The 24,582-nt window shown below is 38.3% G+C and overlaps 1 protein-coding gene across 3 annotated transcripts; it reads left to right on the forward strand.

Annotated features, from left to right (window-relative positions):
- Positions 1–48: 48 nt before the first annotated feature.
- Positions 49–23,128, forward strand: RARS1 (arginyl-tRNA synthetase 1). 3 transcript variants are annotated; one of them, XM_055325282.1, is made up of 16 exons: positions 142–226; positions 1,186–1,403; positions 1,774–1,908; positions 3,615–3,803; positions 5,107–5,215; positions 5,729–5,829; positions 6,723–6,844; positions 7,812–7,932; positions 10,257–10,386; positions 11,094–11,198; positions 14,044–14,222; positions 14,907–15,016; positions 18,386–18,491; positions 21,592–21,764; positions 21,903–22,150; positions 22,909–23,128. In XM_055325282.1, the coding sequence occupies exons 4-16, from the start codon at positions 3,651–3,653 to the stop codon at positions 23,016–23,018; spliced, it is 1,767 nt and encodes a 588-aa protein (XP_055181257.1). In that variant the 5' UTR covers positions 142–226; positions 1,186–1,403; positions 1,774–1,908; positions 3,615–3,650; the 3' UTR covers positions 23,019–23,128. The 3 variants fall into 3 exon arrangements, with proteins under 3 accessions (XP_055181256.1, XP_055181257.1, XP_055181258.1); XM_055325281.1 differs by lacking the exon at positions 1,186–1,403 and having other exon boundaries at positions 49–226; XM_055325283.1 differs by lacking the exons at positions 142–226; positions 1,186–1,403 and adding an exon at positions 1,532–1,691.
- Positions 23,129–24,582: the final 1,454 nt, after the last annotated feature.

Raw genomic sequence — 24,582 nt, forward strand, 5'->3', positions numbered from 1 at the left:
CAGCGCCCAGCACCTCCCCGTCGTCGGCCCCGCAGTGTCGCCGGGATCCCGCCAGGGGGCAGCACAGGCGGCGGCACACCGTGGGCAGCAGCGGGAGGCGCAGGACCCGGGGCTTCCGCTTCCGAGAAGAGCCGGTCACTTCCGCTTCCGGCCCCTTGGGGCGTTCGTCGCTGGCGGGAGGATGGAAGGTCTGGTGGCTCAGTGCTCCGCGAGGCTGTTGCAGCAGGTAGGACCGCTTGGGGCCAGGAAGGAGGCTCGGCGGGGAGCGAGGAGGGTCTGCGCCCGCCGGGGCGCGGCGCGGCAGGGGGGCGGCGCCCGCGCTGGTCCGCGCGCCCTGAGACCCGGGCCTGCTCCCCCGGAGCGAGCGCCCCCGCCGGGATGCCCCCGGCCCCGCCCCCAGCCCGCCCCTCCCCCCAGCCCGCCCCTCCCCCCCAGCCCGGCCCCGCCCCCAGCCCGCCCCTCCCCCCTCCCCCCCCCGCCGCGAGCTCCAGCGCCCGGCCCAGGCCAGCCCAGCCCCCCGGCGGCGCCCGTCTCCGGGGCGCGGCGTGCTCGGTGCGGGCCGACCCTGAGCCGCTCCCTCCGCGCACGCGCCGCCTGGGGTGCGGGGGCGGGAGCCCGGGAGTCGACACACCCCGACCTGCGGCGTCAGGGCTCCTGGGGCGCCGCGGCCGCAGCGGACCGCCGCGACGGGGCACATCCCTCGCCCTCGGGCTCGGGGTACAGCTCGGTCAAGTAAAGTGGAAGGTTCGCGCTGCTGCCGAGCGCTGTGTTCTTTGTCGGGGTCGGGGTACAGGTACCTTAGCCTTCGGTTGTGATAAAGAATTACAGACACCAGAAAGGAAAAAAAAGGAAGAAGAAGACCTCGACGTTTGGAAAATGTTTAGCTGAGTGCATGGAACATAACATGCTCGCGTCGGGCAACCTGGTTTTGCTGTGGTCACCTCCTGATAAGCGTTCTCACATCTCAGCGGAGAGTCTCCCCCTTAGTGATTCTGATGCCGCTGAATTGGCCTGTTTTTTAGTTTTAGGCGTTAGAGTTAGAAACCTGGCCTAGGACCGGAGACACAGTGGGAAACTAAGGGAAGAATTGGGAGATCATTTTGTCTAAGAAAGGGCAAAAGGCAGACACTTGAGCTATATTACATGTGACAAAAGGCATTTCCTTTGTATTTTTATTTTTTTAAGGTCTTATTTATTTATTCGTGAGAGACACAGAGAGAAGTAGAGGCACAGGCAGAGGGAGAAGCAGGCTCCATGCAGGGAGCCCGACGACGTCGGACCCGATCCCGGGACTCCAGGGTCATGCCCTGGGCCGAAGGCCGCGCTAAACCGCTGAGTCACCAGGGCTGCCCGAGGCATTTCCTTTTTAAAAGAACCCCAAGTCCTAAGATTTAGGAACAAAGGTTGGTCACCCTTGAACTTAACTAGTCCTCTTCACTAAATCAGAGTGGTTTACTGAGACCAAAAAAAAAAAAAAAAAAAAACACACCAGGATAATAAGGCTTATCCCATTATGTGCTTAACACACCTGTTCCTCTCCGGTATACGCACATAAGTCTTTCATTGAAAGGGTAGTATGATAATGTAGTGCAAAGTCTCAGGAGGGAAAATCACAGCTTATCAAAGGAAACGCCCATTATTCCCATCACCTCTGCCTTGCTGTTGGAAAGAGGAAAAGAAAGAAATTGACGGTACAATTCAATTTATCACGTTAACGAAAGTTGTCAGTCATAAGTGGACTGTGGACTGAACAAAGTGCCTTTGCTTTCATAGGAAAAAGAGATTAAGTCTCTGACTGCTGAAATAGATCGGTTAAAAAACTGTGGCTGTTTAGAAGCTTCTCCAGATTTGGAGCAGTTGCGAGAAGAAAATTTAAAATTAAAGTATCGACTAAAAATCCTTCGAAAGGTAAGTACTGTGGGTTGTTTTTCGTTTTATAGTTTGAATTATTGTATTTAAAAAAAAAAAAAAAACTTTTGTCAAAGATTCAGAAAGTATACCTTGAGGAATTTGGAGACATGAGGAAAGAAACCCTATCTTTTACCCCCCGGCTAAGACTAATTAGGACTAAGTTGTTGCAAGTAATGGAGAAGTTGGTGTAGACTTGTCCTTCCAGGGCCCCTTGAAATGTTTGATACGCTAAATATTTGGCCCGCTTGAAGTAGGCTTCCAATAGGTTGAGACATTTAATAGTTTATGTTGGTGCCTTTTAAAAAAATTTTTTTTTGAATTTTTAATAATTGCCTCAATCAAAAGAAAATATAGAACATATGCACAGTCTTTCTGTGCCCTAAGTTGGTTATTTTATAATTTGATTTTTATATTTCGGAGTCATTTTTTTTCCACTTTTATTTCAGAACTTCTTTTTCCTAAGAAGCTTGTGCTGTATTTGTTATTTAATAATCTTATAATCTAACAGTGTTTATCAGTTTTGCCAAAGAACTTAGCTTGTTTTAGTGGAGGTTTTCATTTCTTGGCCTGCCTTTCATGTCTGCTGATGACACATCCTGGGAGATGACCTCACTGGCATAATTGTTCTCCAGTATGTATATACTACTTCTTAGCCAGGCTACACTGACATTATATTTTTTCCAAAGCTGACCCCATTTTTCTTGTCTTAGGCTCTACCCACTCCACTCCCATGAAGTCTTTTTATCACCTACTTGTGATCTAGTCTGCTTGAAATAACTTTGTCTTTGAATCTTCTAAAATGACATTTCTTTTCCATGGAGTCTTCCCCCAAATACCCCAGCTTTCTGGTTACCTCACTTATTCTGTACTTATTTATATTCATTTTTATATTTTAATTCAGAAATATTATTAGATGCCTCATGTTTGGTAGAGGGTCTGAGGAAAAACACAAAAGTACATTGTATTATTGTTTTAAGATTTTTTTTTTTAAGATTTTATTTATTCATGAGAGATACATAGAGAGAAGCAGAGACCTAGGCAGAGGGAGCAGCAGGCTCCTGATGGGGAGCCTGATGCGGAACCTGATCCCAGAAGCCCAGGGTCACACCCTTAGCCACAGGCAGATGCTTAACCACTGAGCCACCCAGGCAGGCACCCCTATTTTAAGATTTTAAGTAATCTCTGCACTCAGCATGGGGCTTGAATTTACAACCCCAAGATCAAGAGTCCCATGCTCTACCAATTGAGCTAACCAGGCACTCCAAGTACAGTATATTCTAATATACATGTGTTTCCATAATGCACATTGACTCCAATGTGTAAATGTTACAATGCTGTCAGTGTAATGGGTGGGTGGGCACATTGATTCTTTCATAAATACTTTGCCCTACTGAGTAATAGTACCTGAAGAAAAGGTATACAACAAAAACCAGCAAGTCGTAGATGAATAAAAATACTGTGTCAGACACCCATTCATTCACTCTACCTTCATTCCCTGGGTCATATTGGTCACGTGCTCTGACTTAGCAACACTTACTGGATGGTTGTCCTGTTATGTTTTTCAGTATGTCCCAGATATGAGAGCATTGCACAGTGTATGTTACCTTTTGGTATTTACCTTCTCAAGATCTTGAAGATTCCTTACAATATTTGGGAATATTTTATATGATAATTTAATATTTTGTTGACATTTTCCTTCTTAGAGTCTTCAAGCAGAAAGAACCAGACCAACTAAAAATATGATTAACATCAATAGCCGACTGCAAGAAGTCTTTGGTTGTGCCATTAAGGCTGCATATCCAGATTTGGAAAACCCTCCTCTCATAGTGACACCAAGTCAACAGCCCAAGTTTGGGGACTACCAGTGTAATAGTGCTATGGGTATCTCTCAGGTGATTGCATTACTTCAAAGCATTCTTACTGATTTGGTTTTCTTAAGTATTAATCATCATTACTTTTACATAAATAGTAGCAAATTGTATTCTCAATGAAAAGAAGATTTTCCACAGTTCTGAAAAACTTGAGCAAAGGGGATGTTTTTAATTTTAAAACACAAGTTTGAATATTCAGTTAAATTTTATATGTATTTTCAGTATTTAAGAGTGGTAGTTGATACTCCTGGTACTTGCCTCCTGTTGTGTCCAGGATTGCTTTGTGTTATCATTGATGAATATTGGAAAGTGAGAGATTCTAAGTGAGCCATTTATCAACCAATGTCCCCATCACATGCTTGGTGCAGCTGTGGGGTCTCTGGGTTGGACCTAAATATTTCATTTTTAGTTAGAGGAATCTTCTCCTGCCCTTTTTTTTTTTTTTTTTTTTTTTAAGAAGCAATTTGAGTTACTTTAAAATTTTTTTAAATTTTTTTTTTTTTTTTTAAGATTTTATTTACCAGAGAGAGAGACCAAGCACAAGCAGGAGGAGCAGCAGGGAGAGGGAGAAACAGGCTCCCCACTGAACTTGATCCCTGGACCCTGGGATCATGACCTGAGCCAAAGGTAGACACCAGGCGCCCCTACATTTTTTAAATATTTATTTGTGAGAGAGAGAGAGAGAGAGAGAGCGAGCGCGCTGGGGGAGAGAGGAGCAGAGAGAGAGGGATAAGCAGACTCCGTGCTGAGTGCAGGGCATGATGTTCAACTGACTGAGCCACCCAGGTGCCCCAGAATTCCCCATTTTTAATAGCTGCATTGTATACTGTGTTTGTGATTAATTGGCCCTGGTTTGGGACATTTTGCTTTCCTTTCTTTGTTGAGTCAAAGGGTTTAATTTAAAATGTCCAGATTTTCTTCTAGATAATTTTTATATGTCTACATTGGGGTTAAGTTTATAAGGGTACTATTTTTATTACCCAGGTCTGAATATTGCACACTTTTCATGATTTGCAAATTCCAAATATAAATATCCTGGAAACCAACATCATAACTAAAGGTTTTGTTATGTCTTCGTAAAAGAGTTCTAGGTATGTGGGGCAGCTCACTTTGAAATGGAGATCATGTGGTTTGGGCATTTTTGTATTCCTCTTGGCCCTATTGATGTTTAATGCTTTAATCTGTCCATTTAGAAGGCTGTTGGACTCCATGCTTGTGCCTCTTGATGGGTCTTAATGTCAAATGTACCTCTTTATCAGTTGTGTATTTCTGAGTAACTTGCTGGAATCTATTGTGTAATGAATCATTTTATATTGTGTTATAGATGCTCAAAACCAAGGAACAGAAAGTTAATCCAAGAGAAATTGCTGAAAACATTACCAAACACCTCCCAGACAATGAATGTGTTGAAAGAGTTGAAATTGCTGGCCCTGGTATGACAGTGTTATCCTTCTTAAGGAGTTGTATTAATATTGATTCATATAATATATGAATGTAGGCTTAAACTGTATAAGGTGGTGAAAACACCTCAGATTGAAGTTAGGAAACTGAGGTTTTAGTCTGGACTGACTTGCCTGGTCTTGGATGAGTTATTTTACCTCCTGTGACTGGGTTTTTCAACAGCATGAAGGAGATGGATAATGGCAGATAAATCTATCATAAAAGGGGCACCAATTTTCTGTTAAGAGGTGAACAGATCATATACTGAGAGTGAAGGGGCCCAGGATTAAGTAGGAAACTTCAAGAGAATGGTAATGTTTGAAACAGATACTGAAATAAGGAATTACAAGAGGGCTTCAGGTGGTGGTGGAATCCTTAAGTTTTGCCAGAGCCAGATCAGCACTCTGGAGCCAGCATAAGTGAAATTGAGAAAGACTGGGAGTGAGCAGACCTTTAAGATAGGAAACCATCTGATTTTTTCTTTCTTTCCTCTTACTGTTCATTAGGTTTTATTAATGTCCACCTAAGAAAGGACTTTGTATCACAACAGTTGACCAATCTTCTGGTGAATGGTGTTCAACTACCTGCCCTTGGAGAGAATAAAAAGGTATGTACACAGTTTGCAATGATACATTAACACCTTACAACTGTGGGACAAGGGCTGTGATGAGACTGGCAGTTATTTTCTTATATCGAGATTTAATCATTGGTATTCAAGATTATGAAAATTGCTGAAATAACCTTTCTCCTGGGTCTTGGCTTCTTATGTGGTTTTTCTTTTCTTTATATTCTTTTATTTATTTTATTTTATTTTATTTTTTATTTTATTTTATTTTTTATTTTATTTTTTATTTTATATTTTATTTTATTTATTTTATTTATTTTATTTTATAAGATTTTATTTTATAAGATTTTATTTATTCATGAGAGACAGAGAGAGAGTCAGAGACACAGGCAGAGGGAGAAGCAGGCTCCATGCAGGAAGCCCGATGTGGGACTCAATCCCAGGTCTCCAGGATCACACCCTGGGCTGCAGGCGGCGCTAAACTGCTGCGCCACCCGGGCTGCCCTGGTTTTTCTTTTTACTGTATTCCACAGAGCATTTGGGGTAGCCAGCTGGTATTTATGAGGTTTGGCTAAAATAGGGTAGATTATTTGTATAAACAGATATAATTCTTTTTCAGTTAATAATGGACAAGTAGGTATACTAGAAACCTAACACAATTGAACTGCAATCCAAGCTGTTATTCTGAGTTTATTTTTAAATGTTATTACTAAATGTTAATAGACTAAAATGTCTATGCCCATTTAAAAATTAAATAAATAAATAAAAATTAAAAAATGTTAATTGAAGGTACTTGATATAACATTGTGCAAAATTAAGATATACAGGTGTTAAACTTTGATACATTTATATATTGTAACATAATTGCCATTGAACCTAGATTTATCACTTTAAAGTACAATATTGTCTAAATTTTTGTTTTCTTTCTGTCTCAGGTTGTAGTTGACTTCTCGTCTCCCAACATAGCTAAGGAGATGCATGTAGGCCATCTCAGATCAACTATCATAGGAGAGAGCATGTCCCGCCTCTTTGAATTTGCAGGATATGATGTGCTAAGGTATGTGTTCTTGCTTCTAGAAATTTCTATAGAAAATGGGAAATGTTGTTTGAGATAGAATCTTTGACTAAATTAGTGATTTGTAAGTATGGTTCTGCTTCTAATCACCAAGTGGGCTTTTTAAATAAATTATGTCCTGGGCTCCTCTGAACTGTTAACTTGTAGGCTGTCTGGGGATGGAACTAAGTAAAAACTCTCCTGTTCATTCCACAAGTACTTGAGTGCTTCCTGTATCCACGGGGTTATATTCTAATAAGGAAAGGCGTACGCAAGAGATTATGCTGGGCCTGTAGGCAATGGTAGGAAATTGGGATTTTATTCTTAAGTGTGATGGGAAGCTATTGGAGAGTCTTAATTAGGAGGAGCAATACAATCTAATTAAGGATTAGTCTGGCTTCTGTTAAGAAATAAGGCAAAGAAGGCCTAACTGTAAGTTAGAAACCCTATGACAACAATCCAGTTAGAGATGATCTGGTGAAGAAAAAAAAAAAAAGATGATCTGGTGGTTTGGGATTAAAAACAATAAGGAGTGTAAAGTGGTTGGATAGACACATTTTGAAGAATTTTATCCACTGGTGTTTTAGAACCGCTGGTCTAATTGTCTTAGGGTGATAGTTGGCTGAGAAGTTAAATTTTCATAAAGTGGTAATTATCAACGTTGACTCATCTGTCCATGTCTCAGTTAACTACTCAGAAAACAGATCAGTCTATCAATAGGAACCTCATTGACCACAAATACTGGAGGCCTGTCATGTGCAACCTCTGTTAGCGGGTATATATTTCTAAACGTATAGACGTTGTCCTCGCCTCTCCTAAAGTATGCATACCAGTGAGGAGACAGCCAAGGAAACAGATGTTACTAAATGTGATGTACTGGCACTTAAATGTTAGTGGTTCCTAATGGAATATAGTTTGTCTAGTTTAAGCATGTTATTTTAAAATAATTTTGTATTCTGATTGGCATTAGATTAAACCATGTAGGAGATTGGGGAACCCAATTTGGCATGCTCATCGCTCACCTGCAAGATAAATTTCCAGATTACCTAACAGTTTCACCTCCTATTGGGGATCTTCAAGCCTTTTATAAGGTTAGATACCATTTATTGTTACAGTATTTGTGTGTTTACCAATTCATCATAATTTTTAGTTTTCTTTAGAGAGTTCAAATTGGTATTTGAAACTACTGTGGGGTTAAAACTAAACTCTGCCCCTTAACCGCATCTTTGCTTTTTTAATTGGTGTATGTTAAAAATTGAACTCTACCACATTACCCTTTTTTTTTTTTTAAGATTTTATTTATTTATTCATGAGAGACACAGAGAGAGAGAAAGGCAGAGAGACACAGGCAGAGGGAGAAGCAGGCTCCCTGTGGAGAGCCTGATGTGGGACTCAATCCCAAGACCCTGGGATCAGGACCTGAGCCAAAGACAGACGCTCAACCACTGAGCCACCTAGGTGCCACCACATTATCCATTAAGTGAATTCAGGAGCTTGGTAATCAAAAGATATTTTAGTATTTAAAATTTTTTTGATACTCTTCTCAATTTTATATGTTGAAAATTTGGGCATCCCCAGTGGCGCAGCGGTTTGGCGCCACCTGCAGCCCAGGGTGTGATCCTGGAGACCCGGGATCGAGTCCCGCGTCGGGCTCCTTGCATGGAGCCTGCTTCTCCCTCTGCCTGTGTCCCTGCTTCTCTGTGTGTCTCTCATGAATAAATAAATAAAATCTTAAAAATATATATATATATATGTTGAAAATTTTATAGTATACGTAAGAATAGTTTTTAAAAGACAGATGTACGGGATCCCTGGGTGGCGCAGCGGTTTGGCGCCTCCTTTGGCCCAGGGCGCGATCCTGGAGACCCGGGATCAAATGCCACGTCGGCTCCCAGTGCATGGAGCCTGCTTCTCCCTCTGCCTATGTCTCTGCCCACCCCCCCTGTGACTATCATAAAAAAAAAAAAAAAAATTTAAAAAATTAAAAAAAAAAAGACAGATGTACTATAAACCATAATTTTAAATTAATCACTGTGGTCAATATACTTTCACTTTGTGACATCCATATACAAATCTTTACATTGGGGCAGCCCGGGTGGCTCAGTGGTTTAGCGCCACCTTCAGTCCTTCAGGGCGTGATCCTGGAGACCCTGGATCGAGTCCCACATCAGGCTCCTGCATGGAGCCTGCTTCTCCCTCTGCCTCTCTCTGTGTGTGTCTCTCATGAATAAATAAAATCTTAAAAAAAACAATCTTTACATTGTTTGTGATTATAATACTTTTTTGTGTTTAATGTTTCATTATCAACTTTCACATTACTGTATGGTTTGGCTGCACATTGTTTTGTTGGATTGATATACTGAAGTTTGTATTAATCCCTCTTGTTGGGGTTTTTTCCCCATTTTTGGAGTGCTTTTATACATTCGGTAAATAACTTTGTACATACAAGTTTTTCTCTTTTTAAAATTATTTCTTTGGGGTACCTGGGTGGCTCCCCCAGCCTATATCTCTGCCCCTCTCTCTTGTGTCTCTCATGAATAAATAAAATCTTTGAAAAAAAAAATCACTTCCTTATGATAGATCATTTCCCAAGAATAGGATTACAGCATTAAAGTGTAAATATCTATGTGGGAGTTTTTTGTTATTGTTTTTTGGGGTTTGTCTCAGTAACCATTTTCTAATGAAATAATTGAAAACAATATGTTTATTCATGTGAAACTGGTAAATTACATAACTAATGTTATAATCTATTGGAATTCTGTGCTCTAAGTATAGTAAGGCCGATCTGTTAATGCAAAAAGTGTTTATAATACGTTACTAAGTTGTAAAAACACTGTATGTTCCAGTTTTTGCTTAAAATACATAGGTATGTATTTGCAAAGAAATGTCTAGAATTAATGCAGCAAAACCTTATCCCTGGTTAGGTTGGAGTAGGATTAACAAATTTTTTTTTCTTTTTTCTGCAGTAAGCATGTGTTGCTTTCAAAATAGACATAAACAATGAAAGCAATTTTATTTTTAATTACAAAAATTATTTGTCCAGGACCACATCCAAAATGGAAAATGAAGTGCAGAAAATTGAACCCCACCTGTTAGTTATTCTTTATTATTCTTGAATATTGGTGTGAAGAAGGTTTTTGTGAATTGTAAAAGTGGAGGTAGCTCTGGTGAGAATTTTGCATTTTCAAGAAATGATTTCAAAACAAATAATAGGGTTCTTTGGCACATTAATTTGTAACTATTGACTTAATTGAAATAGAGCACCTACTCTGTTGCTTTTGTACTAGTGTTGTAAATTTTCACTTTTCTCACTTTGGGTTTTTTTGTATTTGTTTTTTGTTTTAGAAATAAATAAATTCTTTACCTAGAAATACAAAGTTGGCTCTTTTTTTTTTTTTTTCCCCCTCAAACACAGGAATCCAAGAAGAGATTTGATACTGAGGAGGAATTTAAGAAGCGAGCATACCAGTGTGTGGTTCTGCTCCAAAGTAAAAATCCAGATATTATAAAAGCTTGGAAGCTTATCTGTGATGTTTCCCGCCAAGGTGAGTTTCTGGGCTTCATTCATTCATCCAAGAAATACTGTTGCAAGTATTTGAGTCTTTACTCAGTTGACCTTTAATGAAATGTTAAACTCTGAAAGACCGGCAAATAGATTTTTTTCTTAAGTATTTTCTAACACTGAAACAACTATTAAGAAAGTTCATTAAGAGAGTCAAGTGCAAATTTTAACTTTCTTAGACCAGGAAAAATTAATTAGGAAAAAATTTCGATTCAAAAAAAAAATTTTTTTTTAATTGGGAAATGAGGTAGGAAGGAAAATGAGACAATCCTATTCATAGTGGCCATCAAAGCTATAAAACACATTGGAATAAATTCACATAGAAAGTGTCAGACCAAAGTGAAGAGAAATAGACAACAGAAAGTGAAAAATAGAATAGAGAAATAGACAACTTTAATTGCAACATTTTAAAGGAAGAAAATTATATTAAAAAATATATGATACAGGGGTGCCTGGGTGGCTCATTCTGTTAAGCATCTGACTCTTGATCTCAACTCAGGTCATGATCTCAGGGTGGTGAGATCAAGCCCTACTTAAAGCTCTGCACTAGGCATGGAGCCAACTTAATAAATACATTAATTAAGTAAAATGTTGCAGTTAAATAGTATGTTTCTTGTAATGTATGGTGTATGTCTCCTATTTAAATTCTTAAACTTTTTTTTTTTTTTTTTGGTGACCTTTTTTTCCTAGAGTTTAATAAAATCTATGACGCATTGGACATCTCTTTAATAGAGAGAGGGGAATCCTTCTATCAAGACAGGATGAATGACATTGTAAAAGAATTTGAAGATAAAGGTAGGCATTCTACCTTTTTTTTTTAAGCTTTTCATTATGGAAATTTTCGAAGAGGCAAAAGTGAAGAGATTGTTAAAATAATCTATCAGTTTTTTTTTTCAGTCTGTACATTTGTTTATATATGTATATATGTGTATGTGTGTGTGTGTATATATATATATATATATATATATATTTCTGTAAATCCATAGGGTTCTTCCCTACCCTTGCTTTTTCTCTTATTCTTGAAGAAACTGGACCATTTGTCTTAAGAGAATTCCCATATGGTATTAAAACAGTTCCTCCGTCTGTATCTTCTGAAGAGGCTGATCAAATTCGGGTTTGTTTTTTTGTTTTGTCTTTTTATTTGCAAGTATGTCAGCAATGTCTGGTTGACTCTCTACATTGAGATGGATTTGTAGGTTCAGGTGTCAGCCTCATCTGTCCACAGATTTTCCTGTTAGACTTCCCCATATTGTTTTTAGCAGCTGTTCATGATCAGGACTTTGATCCATTACTTCATTAGAGGTTGGAAAATGGTAGTGTTCTATTCCTTCTTTGTTATCTTGAATTGCCCTGTGCAGAGCTTTGCCACATAATTATTTTGGTTGCTCTAAAGTACAGTTAACCAAAGACATATAGTATAAATGTGTGATTTCTTTTTTTAATTTCTCAATTTCAGAGTAGTAAATTAGTTTCTTAGCATCTTCCAGATCAACTGAGTTATTTTTTAGCATTATTATAGACAGGATTTAATATATTTTATTTCTCAATCATTTGCTTTAATTATACTTTTTAATTAATGTTCACGGTCCCGTTCTTGGCTAAAGATAGCCTCCTCAAATTGGCTTCTTGTTTTTTATCTTTTTCTTGACCCCTATATTCTATTGTCTTTGATAGTTTACTTGCTTTCAGGTACACAATATTCTAAGATTTTTTTTGTGTATTTCCTGCCTTAGATCTAAATTCAGCTAACCGGATATCTCCAAGAAAGACTGGTCTCTTGAATAGGAAATGGTTTTTATTAATCACAATCTGTGGCCTAGGGATTACACCTTTAAGGTAATAAAATTTTAGGGACTTTTAGTGATGAGAAGGAAGCACAGAAATCAGTAATTCGCCAAAGTCACACAGCTAATAATAAGTCTGAGATTCAAACCTGGGCAGTCTAGCCTCAGAGCTTGGGTTTGGGGGTTTTGTTTGTTTGTTTGTTTTAATTTATATTTTTGGTAGTTAACATATAGTGAAGTGTTGGTTTCTGGAGTACAATTCAGTGATTAATCGCTTACATATAGTACCCAGTGCTCATCACAAGTGCCTTTCTTAACGGCCATCACCACTTTAGCCCATTCCCCACCCTCCTCCCTCCATCAACAGTTTGTTCTCTATCGTTAGGAGTCTCTTATGGCTTGTTTCCCTCCCTCCTTTTTTTCTTTCCTCCTTCCCAGATGTTCATCTGTTTCCTTTCTTAAATTTCACATATGAGTGAGCTCATACAGTATTTCTTTCTCTTACTGACTTACTGCATTTAGCATAATACACTCTGGTTCTATCCACATCATTGCAAATGGCAAGATTTCATTCTTTTTGATGGCTGAGTAGTATTCCATTGTGTATATGTGTGAGTGCGCGCGCACACACACACACACCACATTTTTATCCATTTCATCAGTCGATGGACATTTGGGCTCTCCATCTTTGGCTGTTGATAGTGCTGCTATAAGCATCGGGGTGGGGTGCATGTGTCCCTTAGAATCTGTATTTTTGTATTCTTTGGATAAATATCTAGTAGTGTAATTGCTGGATGGTAGGGTAGTTCTACTTTTAACATTTTGAGGAACCTCCATACTGTTCTCCAGAATGGTTGCACTAGTTTACATTTACACCAACAGTGCAAGAGGGTTCCCTTTTCACCACATTCAGAGCTTGTTTTTAACTATAATTTTATACTGCCTTTGCCTTATCAAATCCCAGATTCCTAAAAGGTAAGAAAGTAATACTAATAGTATTTGCTGCCTGGAGTTATTGTGAAGGTTGAATTTTAGACTTAATGGAATTTGGTACATAGTAGCAATCAAAAAAACTTTGTTACTATCATCATGTTCTTGTCCCTTATTGCATCAAAGAGTTTTGCCTTTTGTAATGTGAATATATGAACATGATTTTATTTTTTCTTTCCAATAATCATTCCAAATGCTAAACCCTGCCATGTTTGTTTCTTGGACCCTGGTACAGTTTTCACTTCCTTTCAGTACATTTCAAGAGACAGTGATAGAAATTGCACTTTTTCCCCAAAGGAAGTATATGGCTCTACCTTGAAAATAGAGCCTGGATTTCCGTGTTCTATGTCAATGGGTAGGATAGGTAGGTTCCAGTGAGGCATTTGGGTTTTTTTGGTTTTGTTTTTAAATATTTTATTTTTATTTCTGAGAGAGAGATCTTAAGGGGAGGAGCAGAGGGAGAGGGACAAGCAGACTCTGCTCTGAGTGTAGAATGTAGGGCTTAATCCCCAGATACCAAGATCATGACCTGAGCTGAAACCAAGAGTCAGATGGTCAACCTACTGAGCTACCCAGACACCCTGTGATGTGTTTTTTTATAAAGAGTTTGAGAGCCAAGTATAGTGTGAGTCTAGTAAACTGCTGGGATAGCTCACCTGTGCCCTGAGAACATCACGGATGCCCAGACAACCTTGACAATAGCCATTTTCCAAGACTCATAGTAGATCATACTGAGGGGAAAGAATGTGATTTCTTGAGCTTTCTAATAAATATCTTATAATGGCTTATCTTTTACATTCTTTCAGGATTCTATTAACATCATTATTTTTTTTAATTAACATTATTAATAAAGCTTTTTTTCCTAGGATTTGTGCAAGTGGATGATGGCAGAAAAATTGTGTTTGTCCCAGGATGTTCTGTACCATTAACCATAGTAAAATCAGATGGAGGTTATACCTATGATACATCTGACCTGGCTGCTATTAAACAAAGACTATTTGAGGAAAAAGCAGATATGATTATCTATGTGGTAGACAATGGACAAGTGAGTTTGCAGATTGGTTTATGTTCTTTTTGTTTTCCCCCAGAGAGAGAGAGAGAGCACAAGCATGAGTGGGGGCAGGGCAGAGGGAGAAGCAGGCTCCCTGCTGAGCAGGAAGCCTGATGCAGAACTTGATCCCAGGCCCCTGGGATCGTGATGGAAGCTGAAGGCAGATGCTTAACCAACTGAGCTACCCAGGCACGCAGATTGGTTTATGTTCTTTTATTATCTGATTGGAGCTGAGACAGTATGATGAGGTTTGTGGCATTTAGCACAAGACTAAAATCCAGAAATGCAGTATAACATAAATGGAAAAACAGGTATGGATTTGGCCACGCTTTAATACTTCCCAGTTTTTGATCTTGTTTTCCATAAACTGGAAAGGGTTACTTTCCTGAACATCAGTGACCCTTTCTATCTGAAAGGGTGGTTGTGAGACCTAAAATTTAATTGAGATTATTTATTGCACATGAACCTACCCTTAGTTCAGGCACTTTGAAAACCTTTGTACATAAAAAGTATAACAATCCTGTTCTTGTTCTTTCATATATTAGGTATAAAGAAAAGATCTTATACTTGCCTTTTAAAATTTGTGTTCGTAAATATTTATCCCTAAGCACAGAGTTTTAAGTCCTTTTTTTGTAATTAGAAAGTTTAGCAGGTAACTTTCCATTTGTTTCTTTGTAGTCTGTGCACTTCCAGACAATATTTGGTGCTGCTCAAATGATTGGTTGGTATGATCCTAAGGTAACTCGAGTATCTCATGCCGGATTTGGTGTGGTTCTGGGAGAAGACAAGTAAGTCTGGAGTCTGAGTGTTAATAACATTCTTAACCCCCAGATTTCTTTGGAAGAAGCTACATTTCATTTGATACCATATTAGAATTAAGTGCACAATTTTCTTTAGTCTGTATATGCTATAGTGGTGAATCTGGCTGAGCCTTTTTGTACCTATATCTTATCACTGCTGGAGAATGTAGCCTTTTAGGGAGATTTGGACAAAGTTGAATGAAATAGACTTTACAGATTATAAAGAGGGTTTTCATTTGTATAGATCTGATTTGTAAAGTCTATCACAGAACCTTCTCAGATTTCACACAAAATACTCAATGGTATATTTCAAGCATTTTGTAAATGTCTGGTTTTTTCCTACATAGTTGAACACCTGGTCAGCAGGTATGCATTTATTGAGATTCCAATTGAGTTTTAAAATTTACAGCTTTTGTTATGTTTCTCTCAAAAATACTAAGTTTAACACCTACATATTAATTCATGCTTTTAGTTTTTCTATTTTCCAGTCATTTCCCCACATTCTGTTCAGTTTATGAAATAAAAGGCAAATACAAGCAAATATAGACAGCATTCATCAGTTCAAAGGCACACATTTTTATTTTCAAAGGCACGGAATGTTTAATATGTTGCATTTAATAATGTCTTAGGATCACTTAGGTATTTAGTTATCATGTCTCTTAAAATCTGTGGCATTTTAGATTTAATGATACAACCCAAATATCACACAAAGGTGGTGATGATTTTAAAAACCACAGGAAGTTGCTCAAGATGCTTGGCTAGCCAATGTACAAAAGCTCTAATTAAGCTTTAAAGAAATCAGGCTAGGTATGTTGAGGTATTATTTTAGATACTGATTATATGAATATCAAAGACCTTGCTGGAGTCAGCATCAGACACTTTTATATTATAATGTGTGACTCTCCTATAGAGCAGCATTTGTTGCAATCAAAAGACACCTGGTCCTTATTTAAGTGTCCATGGTCCTAAGAAAGCACTTTGAATATTGATTATAATACTTTAGTTTCTTAACTGTTGATTTTTTGGACTGATGTTTAGGTGATTATTCTTAGGTGAAATTGTCGAATTTACTTTTATATCTATATTTATCACCAGTATTCATATCTTGTCATTTAACTTATTGATCATGTAATTCTACGGAATTTTTTCCTTGATTTTTGTTGTTTCATATTTCTGCAGTGTCATGTAATTAATAGCATCTTAGGCCACTGAAGAGGAAAAAAAATTTTTTTTAAAGATTTTATTTATTTATTCATGAGAGAGAGAGGCATAGGCAGAGGGAGAAGCAGGCTCCATGTGGGGAGCCCGATGTGGGACTCGATCCCTGGACTCCAGGATCAGGCCCTGGGCTAAAGGCAGGCACTAAACCGCTGAGCCACCCAGGCGTCCCAAGGAAAAATAATTTTGGCGATAGTTAACCAGTGTCAATTTACCATGTTTTAAATATTTACATGAAAATGCTCACCAGTTCTGCTGTTAGTGACATTTTATTTTTTTAAAAAAACTTAGAGACCTCATGAGTCGGGTGAGGGGCAGAGAGAGAGGGAGAGAATCTCAAGCAGTGCAAGCAGTGTCCCCACTGAGTGCAGAACCTGAATAGAGCTCAGTCCCATAACCCTGAGATCATGACTTGAGCTAAAATCAAGAGTCAGACACTGAACTGAGCCACCCAGATGCCCTAAAATCTTCTGTGTTAAAGCTTTTTATAGTAAATAGTTTACCCTTTAATCATCATCTTATTCCTTAGACTCCTCTGTTATTGAGCTCCTGTGTATGGCATTGGCAGGTGTCAGACACAGATAGTAGAACATGACCTTTTCTTTGAAGGGGCCTGTCTTGTGAAGGGGAGCAATTCCCTGGGGAGCCTGTTAAATTATACATGCCAGGCCCCATCAGGGGAGTTTACTGACACATTAGGTTCTAAAGCAGGTATTAAGGATTTACTTTAAAACTTCTGATATTCAGATATGGATCCTTATATTAGAATCGCTGGTCTGAGGAATAAAGGAGCGCCAAAAAAACCCACAAAAATTCAAGACAGGTACAGATAGGGGGAGTAACAAAAGAACCGTTATTGTAGAGACATTAAGAGAAGGCCTCCCTTAACATTTTGACTAGCTTTATGATGGGTAACAGTTTATCAGACAGAATTGGAAGTTGCTGAACACTCTAGTACTCAGTAGGGGATGGCAATAAGGAAAGCCACAGAAGTGTTTAATGTATTCATAGGGTAATAAAGGAGTTTTTATTCTGCGATAAAGGGCAAGAAGATCATTTCTAAGGTAACTCTGAAAATACAACTTTAATAAGAAACATCTTGATTTTGGTAGGCTTTGTGTTGAAGAGGAAAGCATGCTTCATTTGTACCATTGCATTTGAAGAATTTTTTTAAGATTTTAAGTAATCTCTATATGCAATGTGGGGCTTGAACTCCCAACCCCGAGATCAAGAATCATACATTGTATTATTGACTGAACTAGCCAGGCACCCCAAAGAATTTTTAACTTTAAAAAAGCTTATAACTCAGTATTGTATAAACTTCTGTTTAATAGTAAAATCCAGTTTTTAAAAAGTAATCTCTGCCCAACATGAGGCTTGCACTCATGACCCCAAGATCAAGAATCACATGCTCTACCAACTGAGCCAGCCAGGTGTCCCAATAAAATCCAATTTTTGAGAAATGATTTTAATGGTAGTGTTGCACAGAACAGTTGTTAATCAGTGCTTTTGCCCCATCCTCAGAGATTCGTTTTGTGATTGGAGTCCTGGCATCCTGGCTTTTCTTAAACTCTTCAGCTGATTTCTGTTGATTGCCATTCAACAGGTGGGATTACTATCTAGAGAAATGCAAATGAGATTCCAGTTAAGAACTTGCTAGTTCCTGGACAGTTCTAGGAGCAAACATGTATTTTGTTAATTTTTCAAAGAAGGCAAAATAAGCCAAACTTTCTGTTCAGGAAAATGAACAAATTAACAAATATCTTTGTTTCCCTTTTAGGGAATGTATTATAGATTAACATGAACAGAATGCTATTAGGACCCTAAAGCATAGAAAGCTTTGAGTTGGGCAGCCTGGGGGCCTCAGCGGTTTGGCGCTGCCTTGGGCCCAGTGTGTGATCCTGGAGACCTGGGATTGAGTCCCACATTGGGGCTCCCTGCATGGAGCCTGCTTCTTGCTCTGCCTCTCTGTCTCTCTCATGAATAATAAATAAAACCTTAAGAAAAAAAAAAAAAAAGCTTTGAGTTGAGGACTATAGAAGAAAGGTAATTAAAAGTACCACTTCTTTGACATCTTTCCTGGTTACCAGTTGGAATAAGTGTCAGACCTTCATTTCTAAGCGGGAAGTTCTGTTTTAGGAAGAAGTTTAAAACACGTTCAGGTGAAACCGTGCGCCTCATAGACCTTCTGGAAGAAGGACTAAAACGATCCATGGACAAATTGAAGGAAAAAGAAAGAGACAAGGTAATCCAAAGCCTTATTTGCCTATTGTGTACCACATGTTGTGACTTTTTCGTTTCTGTTTTTATCAAGAGAACTGGAGAACATTATGAGGAACAAATCTACCTCTAAGACAAGTTTATATTACTCAGATATTATTGCACAAAAAGTTTGTTTCATTACTGACCATGTAGTTTGAAAATAAAATTCTTGGCTATTACAAAAGGCTGTGTTTCCTCCTGTGTTAATGTGGCATCATATCTTTGTTTCTTGTTGGCATTCTATCACTACTTTGAACCAATGATTCAAAACTATTTCAGATTAAGAGGTTAGATTCTACAGCCTACAGAAAGATCTCATCTGCTGAGATCCTTTCTCTGGGAGCATTTGAAGAGTAGTCCTAGCAGTCAATACCTACACCCAAGGCCATTGGTCAGCCATCAGAGTAAGCAACAACATAATAGGCTTAGATAGCACCTTGAAAAGGACTATGGTTTGATTTGTGTGGAATTTAAGTAATTGAAATAAATGAAGAAAACTTGACAAAATCTTTTTAAGATAGGAAGGTCAAGGATTGAGATTCAAGGTCTTTTACTATTCAGTAAGTCAAGTGATATTTTGGAATGAACATAACTACTATTGACCGTACAATTACAGAAGGAGAAATAGAATTGGATGAAATATAGACATGAAAGAACCAAACACAAAAATAGGTCCTTTGAGGAAAAGCTCTTTTGTTTGGTTCAGGTCACTGACAATCCAGAGAGCATGAAGGCAGGCCATGAGGCTACATTGTCGTAGTAGTCCCCCCTACCCCACCCCCTTTCAATTGCAAACAAAATGAAATGTAAAATAGCTTTTCTCTCTGCTTCTGCTAGGTCGTTGTCAAGTCTCCACAACTGGTATCTACAGAATAGTTTCTCCTTTTAGTCCTGGTGTAGGCACATGTAGCACAATCAGATAAAAGGTGGAAAATTTGGTCATCTAACCAATTTGCTCACTCCATATGATGGTAAAAACTGCTTTGGCTCTTTTATTTGTTTGGCCAATTTGCGTACAATAAAATGTGAAGCATGATGATTTTTTACACTAATGTATGCCTGGTAACTCCAGCCAATCTAGTTATATCTCTATTACCTGAGAAAACTTCCTGTCACCATAGGTCACTTTGGTTTATTCTAGGATATCATAGAGTAGGTGCTGTTTTCTAGATGTATCAGTTCATTTCTTTTTATTGCTAAATAATAGTGTTCTGTTGTATGAATATACCACATTTTGTTCATTCTGTTGATGGATATTAGGGTTGTTTCTCTTTGTTATGAATAAAATATTAATTTCAACATTTTTAAAGTCCTTTTATGGATTAATGCACTTTTACTTCTGGATATATATCTAGAAATATCATTGCTGGATTGTAGGGTGAAAGTTGGTTTATGTTTAACTTTATTAAAAATTGCCAAGGAGAACTGTAACTATTATCCACTCCTACCACTAATGGTAGGTTCCAGTTGCTCATAGGTACCAATGCTTGATTTGTCAGTCTTCTGGTGAAGGTAATGGCGTCTCACTATGGTTAAAATTTGCATTTCTCAGGGCACCTAAGTGGTTTAGTCGGTTAAGGGTCTTACTCTTGATTTTTGCTTCTGGTCATGATCTCAGGATTGTGAGATGGGGCTCAGCAGAGCATGGGATCTGCTTAAGATATTTTCTCTTCCCCCTCCCTTCCCCATCTCCCTCTCGCCCTCTTGCATGCTCTCTCAGAAAAATTTGCATTTCCCCAATGAGTCCTGGTGTTGATTGCCTTTTTAATGCTTATTGGCCATTTATATGTCTTTTATGAAGGGTCTTCTCAAGTCTTTTACCCATTATTTGTTGCAAACCATCAAATACTTAAATTTATTTATGTATTTACCCTTTCTTGTGTACTTCATTCCTTCCTAATGAAGTGTGTTTTGCTTCCATCAGGGATTATTTTCCTTCAGTCTGAAGATCTCCTTTTAGTATTGTTTTTGTAGTGCAGGTCTACTGGTGATAAATTCTATTGGCATTTGTCTGAAAACATCTTTGTATTGCTTTTAGTTTTGAACAATAGCCTTGTGTCCTGATAGTGCTTCAGAGAATACATGGCCAAATATTAAAACAGTGCATGAGTTCTTTCTCCTACTCCTGATACCGTGTTTTGTTTTTTAATTCCAGTGTAATTAACATATAATGTTAATACTAGTTTCAGGGATATAGTGTAGTAATGCAACAATTCTGTACATTGGGCAGCCCGGGTGGCTCAGTGGTTTAGCGCCACCTTCAGCCCAGGGCATGATTCCAGAGTCCCAGGATCGAGTCCCACATTGGGCTCCCTTCATGGAGCCGCCTTCTCCCTCTGCCTGTGTCTCTGCCTCTCTCTCTCTCTCTCTCTCTCTCTCTCTCTCTCTCTCTCTGGTCCTTTATGAATAAATAAATCTTTAAAAAACAATTCTTTTTTTTTTTTTTTTTTACATTTTATTTATTTATTCATGAGAGACACACAGAGAGAGAGATGCATAGATACAGGCAGAGGGAGAAGCAGGCTCCATGCAGAGAGCCTGACGTGGGACTCGATCCCGGGACTCCAGGATCACACTCCGGGCTGCAGGCGGCGCTAAACCGCTGCGTCACCGGGGCTGCCCTAAAAAACAATTCTGTACATTACTCAGTGCTCATCAAGATAAGTGTACTCTTCATCTCCTTTACAAACTATTATACACATCCCCCCGCCCCGCCCTTTCTAGAAACCACCAGTTTATTCTCTATTTGTGGGTCTAGTTTTTGTTTTTCTCTGTTAAAGTATTTGTCTTTAATAATTGGTGCTTTCTATTTCATATCTACTGAATATGTTGTGGGGAAAGTATTTGAGTGGATACTTCATATTTTACAAATCAGATTTTTCATAAAAAACACTTTGTTATGCAGAGCTGATGAGTTCTTAGATTGGCCTGTGTTCTCTCAGTGTCCATATTTATTAAAGTTTACTGATAAAAGAAAACCATTAGATGCTCCTGATGCGTGTCTTATGCCTGAGACACCAGGATAAAGGAAGTGGTCGGTAAGTTATGAAGTTGTTTTTTTGTTTGTTTTGTTTTTTCTAAAGGTCTTAACTGCAGAGGAATTAAAGGCTGCTCAGACATCTGTTGCTTATGGTTGTATCAAATATGCTGATCTTTCTCATAACCGGTTGAATGACTATATCTTCTCCTTTGACAAAATGCTGGATGACAGAGGAAACACAGCTGCTTATTTGTTGTATGCCTTCACTAGAATCAGGTAATTGTACAGTGTTGGTTTTTTTAATCAATTGATAGGATTTCTAATTTACATGAGTTATTTCTTACTGTGTTCTCTATTAAGTGGAGAAGAATGGGCCTAACCAAAGAAAATGATGGCTGTTGCCTGATTTCTCAGGTCTATTGCACGCCTGGCCAATATTAATGAAGAGATGCTTCAGAAAGCTGCTCAAGAGACCAAGATCGTTTTGGACCATGAGAAGGAATGGAAACTGGGCCGGTGTATTTTACGGTTCCCTGAGATTCTCCAAAAGATTTTAGATGACTTACTTCTCCACACACTCTGTGATTATATCTATGAGCTGGCAACTACTTTCACAGAATTCTATGATAGCTGCTATTGTGTAGAGAAGGATCGACAAACTGGTGAGTGTCTCACTCAGTGGTCATATTGGGATTGGGACACAAGCAAGGCATTTATTTGAATTAGGTATGGATGGTCTTCAACTTCTTTATTCCTGGGACACTTTCCATCCCTTATATAACACAAAATTCAACTAGATCTAATAGAAGCATAAATGGAATTCTTGTTACCAAGCAAAGTAGCTTCCTCCACCCTCAGGCATATGGCATGGAATCATAGGACTCCAATTGGAAGACAACTAGAAACAGGACATTTCTTTTTTTTTTTTTTACGAAATATTAATATCTTTATTCTGGTATAATACAGTATTTTATATATTAACTCAATTTTACAGAAAAAGCATTTTATGTACAGTTGTAAAGAAACTGCTGCACCGATAGCTCCAACGTAAATGGATTGTATTTTAAAAGTTCATTGAGTTTGTTACATTGGAAAATATTTTCTCCATAGAAAATAGTAAAAAGCACATTTCCCACACTAGTCTAACAACCCCATTAAAATCAAGTAATAGCTGGATAATGTATTTGTAAGTATGGTGTGAATTCTGGGATCCAGGAGAAACTTCAGCTTCATTTAGTGAAACAGCCATGATTTCCTTGAAATTAAGTTGTATGAAGTGAAACTCCCATTAAATGCCTCCCCCTTACCCTTGTTTTCTGCCGGATTATTTTTCGAAACAGGACATTTCTAACAAAAGCAGGGTTACTGAGGGTCGCAGAATGAAAAAGACAAATTAATTTTTTTTTTTCTTTTTCCTCAGGACAAGTGTTGAAGGTAAACATGTGGCGTATGCTGCTTTGTGAAGCAGTAGCTGCTATTATGGCCAAGGCATTCGATATTTTGGGAATTAAACCTGTCCAAAGAATGTAATCGTTAGGTTTGAACACTGTGTGTTTTTACCAAAAAATAGCCATTTAGCACTATTTGCTTTTTTACAATCATGTGGATACAAAAATTAAGTAAATGAAATTTGTCAACTATCTGCATAATGTGGTTTTTTTTCCTACCAACTGGGCCTCTGGAAAAGAAAAACATTACTTCATTAGTAAGCTTACTTCTGCTGACCACTAAAATTACTTAGTGGGGTCATGGAGTAAGAGGCTTTGTTGTATATTTCAGTGATATCGGGTTGGCTGAGGTGTTTTTTCATTTTAATTTGATACCGAGTCCCATTTATTGAGCTCTGCTATAGGCCCCAGGAACTTTACACACTTTCATTGTCCCATTTAGTCTTCATTCCATTGTTCTGTCGTAACATGAATCTCTATTTGGCGATTGACAAAACTGAGTCTTCACAGAAATTAGTATCTTGCCCTGCATTGCTCACAAAGAAAACCCAAGATTTATGTCTGTGTTTGACTCCTCAATTTAACCTCTTTCTGTTTTGGCAAAAGGTGACATTGGCAATAGAACAAACCTGGATTCAGGGGAAGGTCAGGAAAATTAACAGATTGGAACTTTTTTAGAAGCTACAGATTAATTCTTCGTTATCTCATTGGCCATGTGCCAATTTTAGTTAAAAAGGAAAATAGAAAAACTTGAATATCTAGTTGCCATGATTAGCTGATTCGCTTAGATCAGTCAAGACTCATCTCCTAGGCTTGTTCTATTATTTCACTCCAAGAAATTTGAGTTGTAGAAAAACAAGGTAGACATTTCTAGTGGCAGTGAAGGTAGTCAGGGAAGAGGGTGATTGTTGAGTCAGTAGTTAATGTAATTTGCCAATACAAAAATTAGAATTCATATAAAAGAACGTAGCATAAAACTTGGGAAAATTAGTGCTTCATGAACATGAACTGTATTGTACCATGCTGTTTCCAAAGGTCAAGCCCAAAGGAACCTAAGAGATAATTTTAATGAATTATAACAATAGCTGCAAATTTACAAACAAATGGGTGCAAATTTACAAACAAATGGGTATGTAAAAGTTTGAAGTGATGATACTAGAACTAGCAAGCTTGCAAGCCAGTTTTCCTTTAGCCTGGTGACTGCAAAGAGAATCTACTGTATTACTGAGTACATTAGTCAGAAATTCCAGGAGTTTTTTGGGTGAAAATTCAGTGAGGTATAGGAGGAACTAATGAAAGACTGGGGAGGATGTTAAATTAATCAAATGTCATGGTTAGTTCATATGCTGACCAGTCTTCAGCTTCCTGAGATAGTAACTATGTAGTTATTTCATCTTTAAAATATTGTCTTATCAGACATGAATATCATTAGGTAACAGATAATACCAGAAACTTTAGGAAATAATAGATCTCTGATTAGCCTGTTTTTAATGTGCTAGTCTTTGGGAGAAAATGGAAGACTGTCAGGAAACACAGCTAGAATTACCATTGTGTGGGGTGGGGGGATATGACTGGGGAAGGGGAGGATGAGTACTGGCAGCCCAGACCTCTGGATGAAGGAAGGTTTGAGGCAGCCTTGTATCAGC

Source organism: Nyctereutes procyonoides, unplaced genomic scaffold, assembly GCF_905146905.1.
Source record: "Nyctereutes procyonoides isolate TBG_1078 unplaced genomic scaffold, NYPRO_anot_genome, whole genome shotgun sequence".
Classification (NCBI taxonomy): Eukaryota; Metazoa; Chordata; class Mammalia; order Carnivora; family Canidae; genus Nyctereutes; species Nyctereutes procyonoides.

Bases quoted from the DNA above. Each gene is read 5' to 3' on its own strand.
- RARS1 (XM_055325281.1), top strand. From the start codon at position 182: ATGGAAGGTCTGGTGGCTCAGTGCTCCGCGAGGCTGTTGCAGCAG. The intron at 227-1,773 runs GTAGGACCGCTT...TTGCTTTCATAG, and splicing joins CCGCGAGGCTGTTGCAGCAG to GAAAAAGAGATTAAGTCTCT. The intron at 11,199-14,043 runs GTAGGCATTCTA...TTTTTTTCCTAG, and splicing joins AAAAGAATTTGAAGATAAAG to GATTTGTGCAAGTGGATGAT.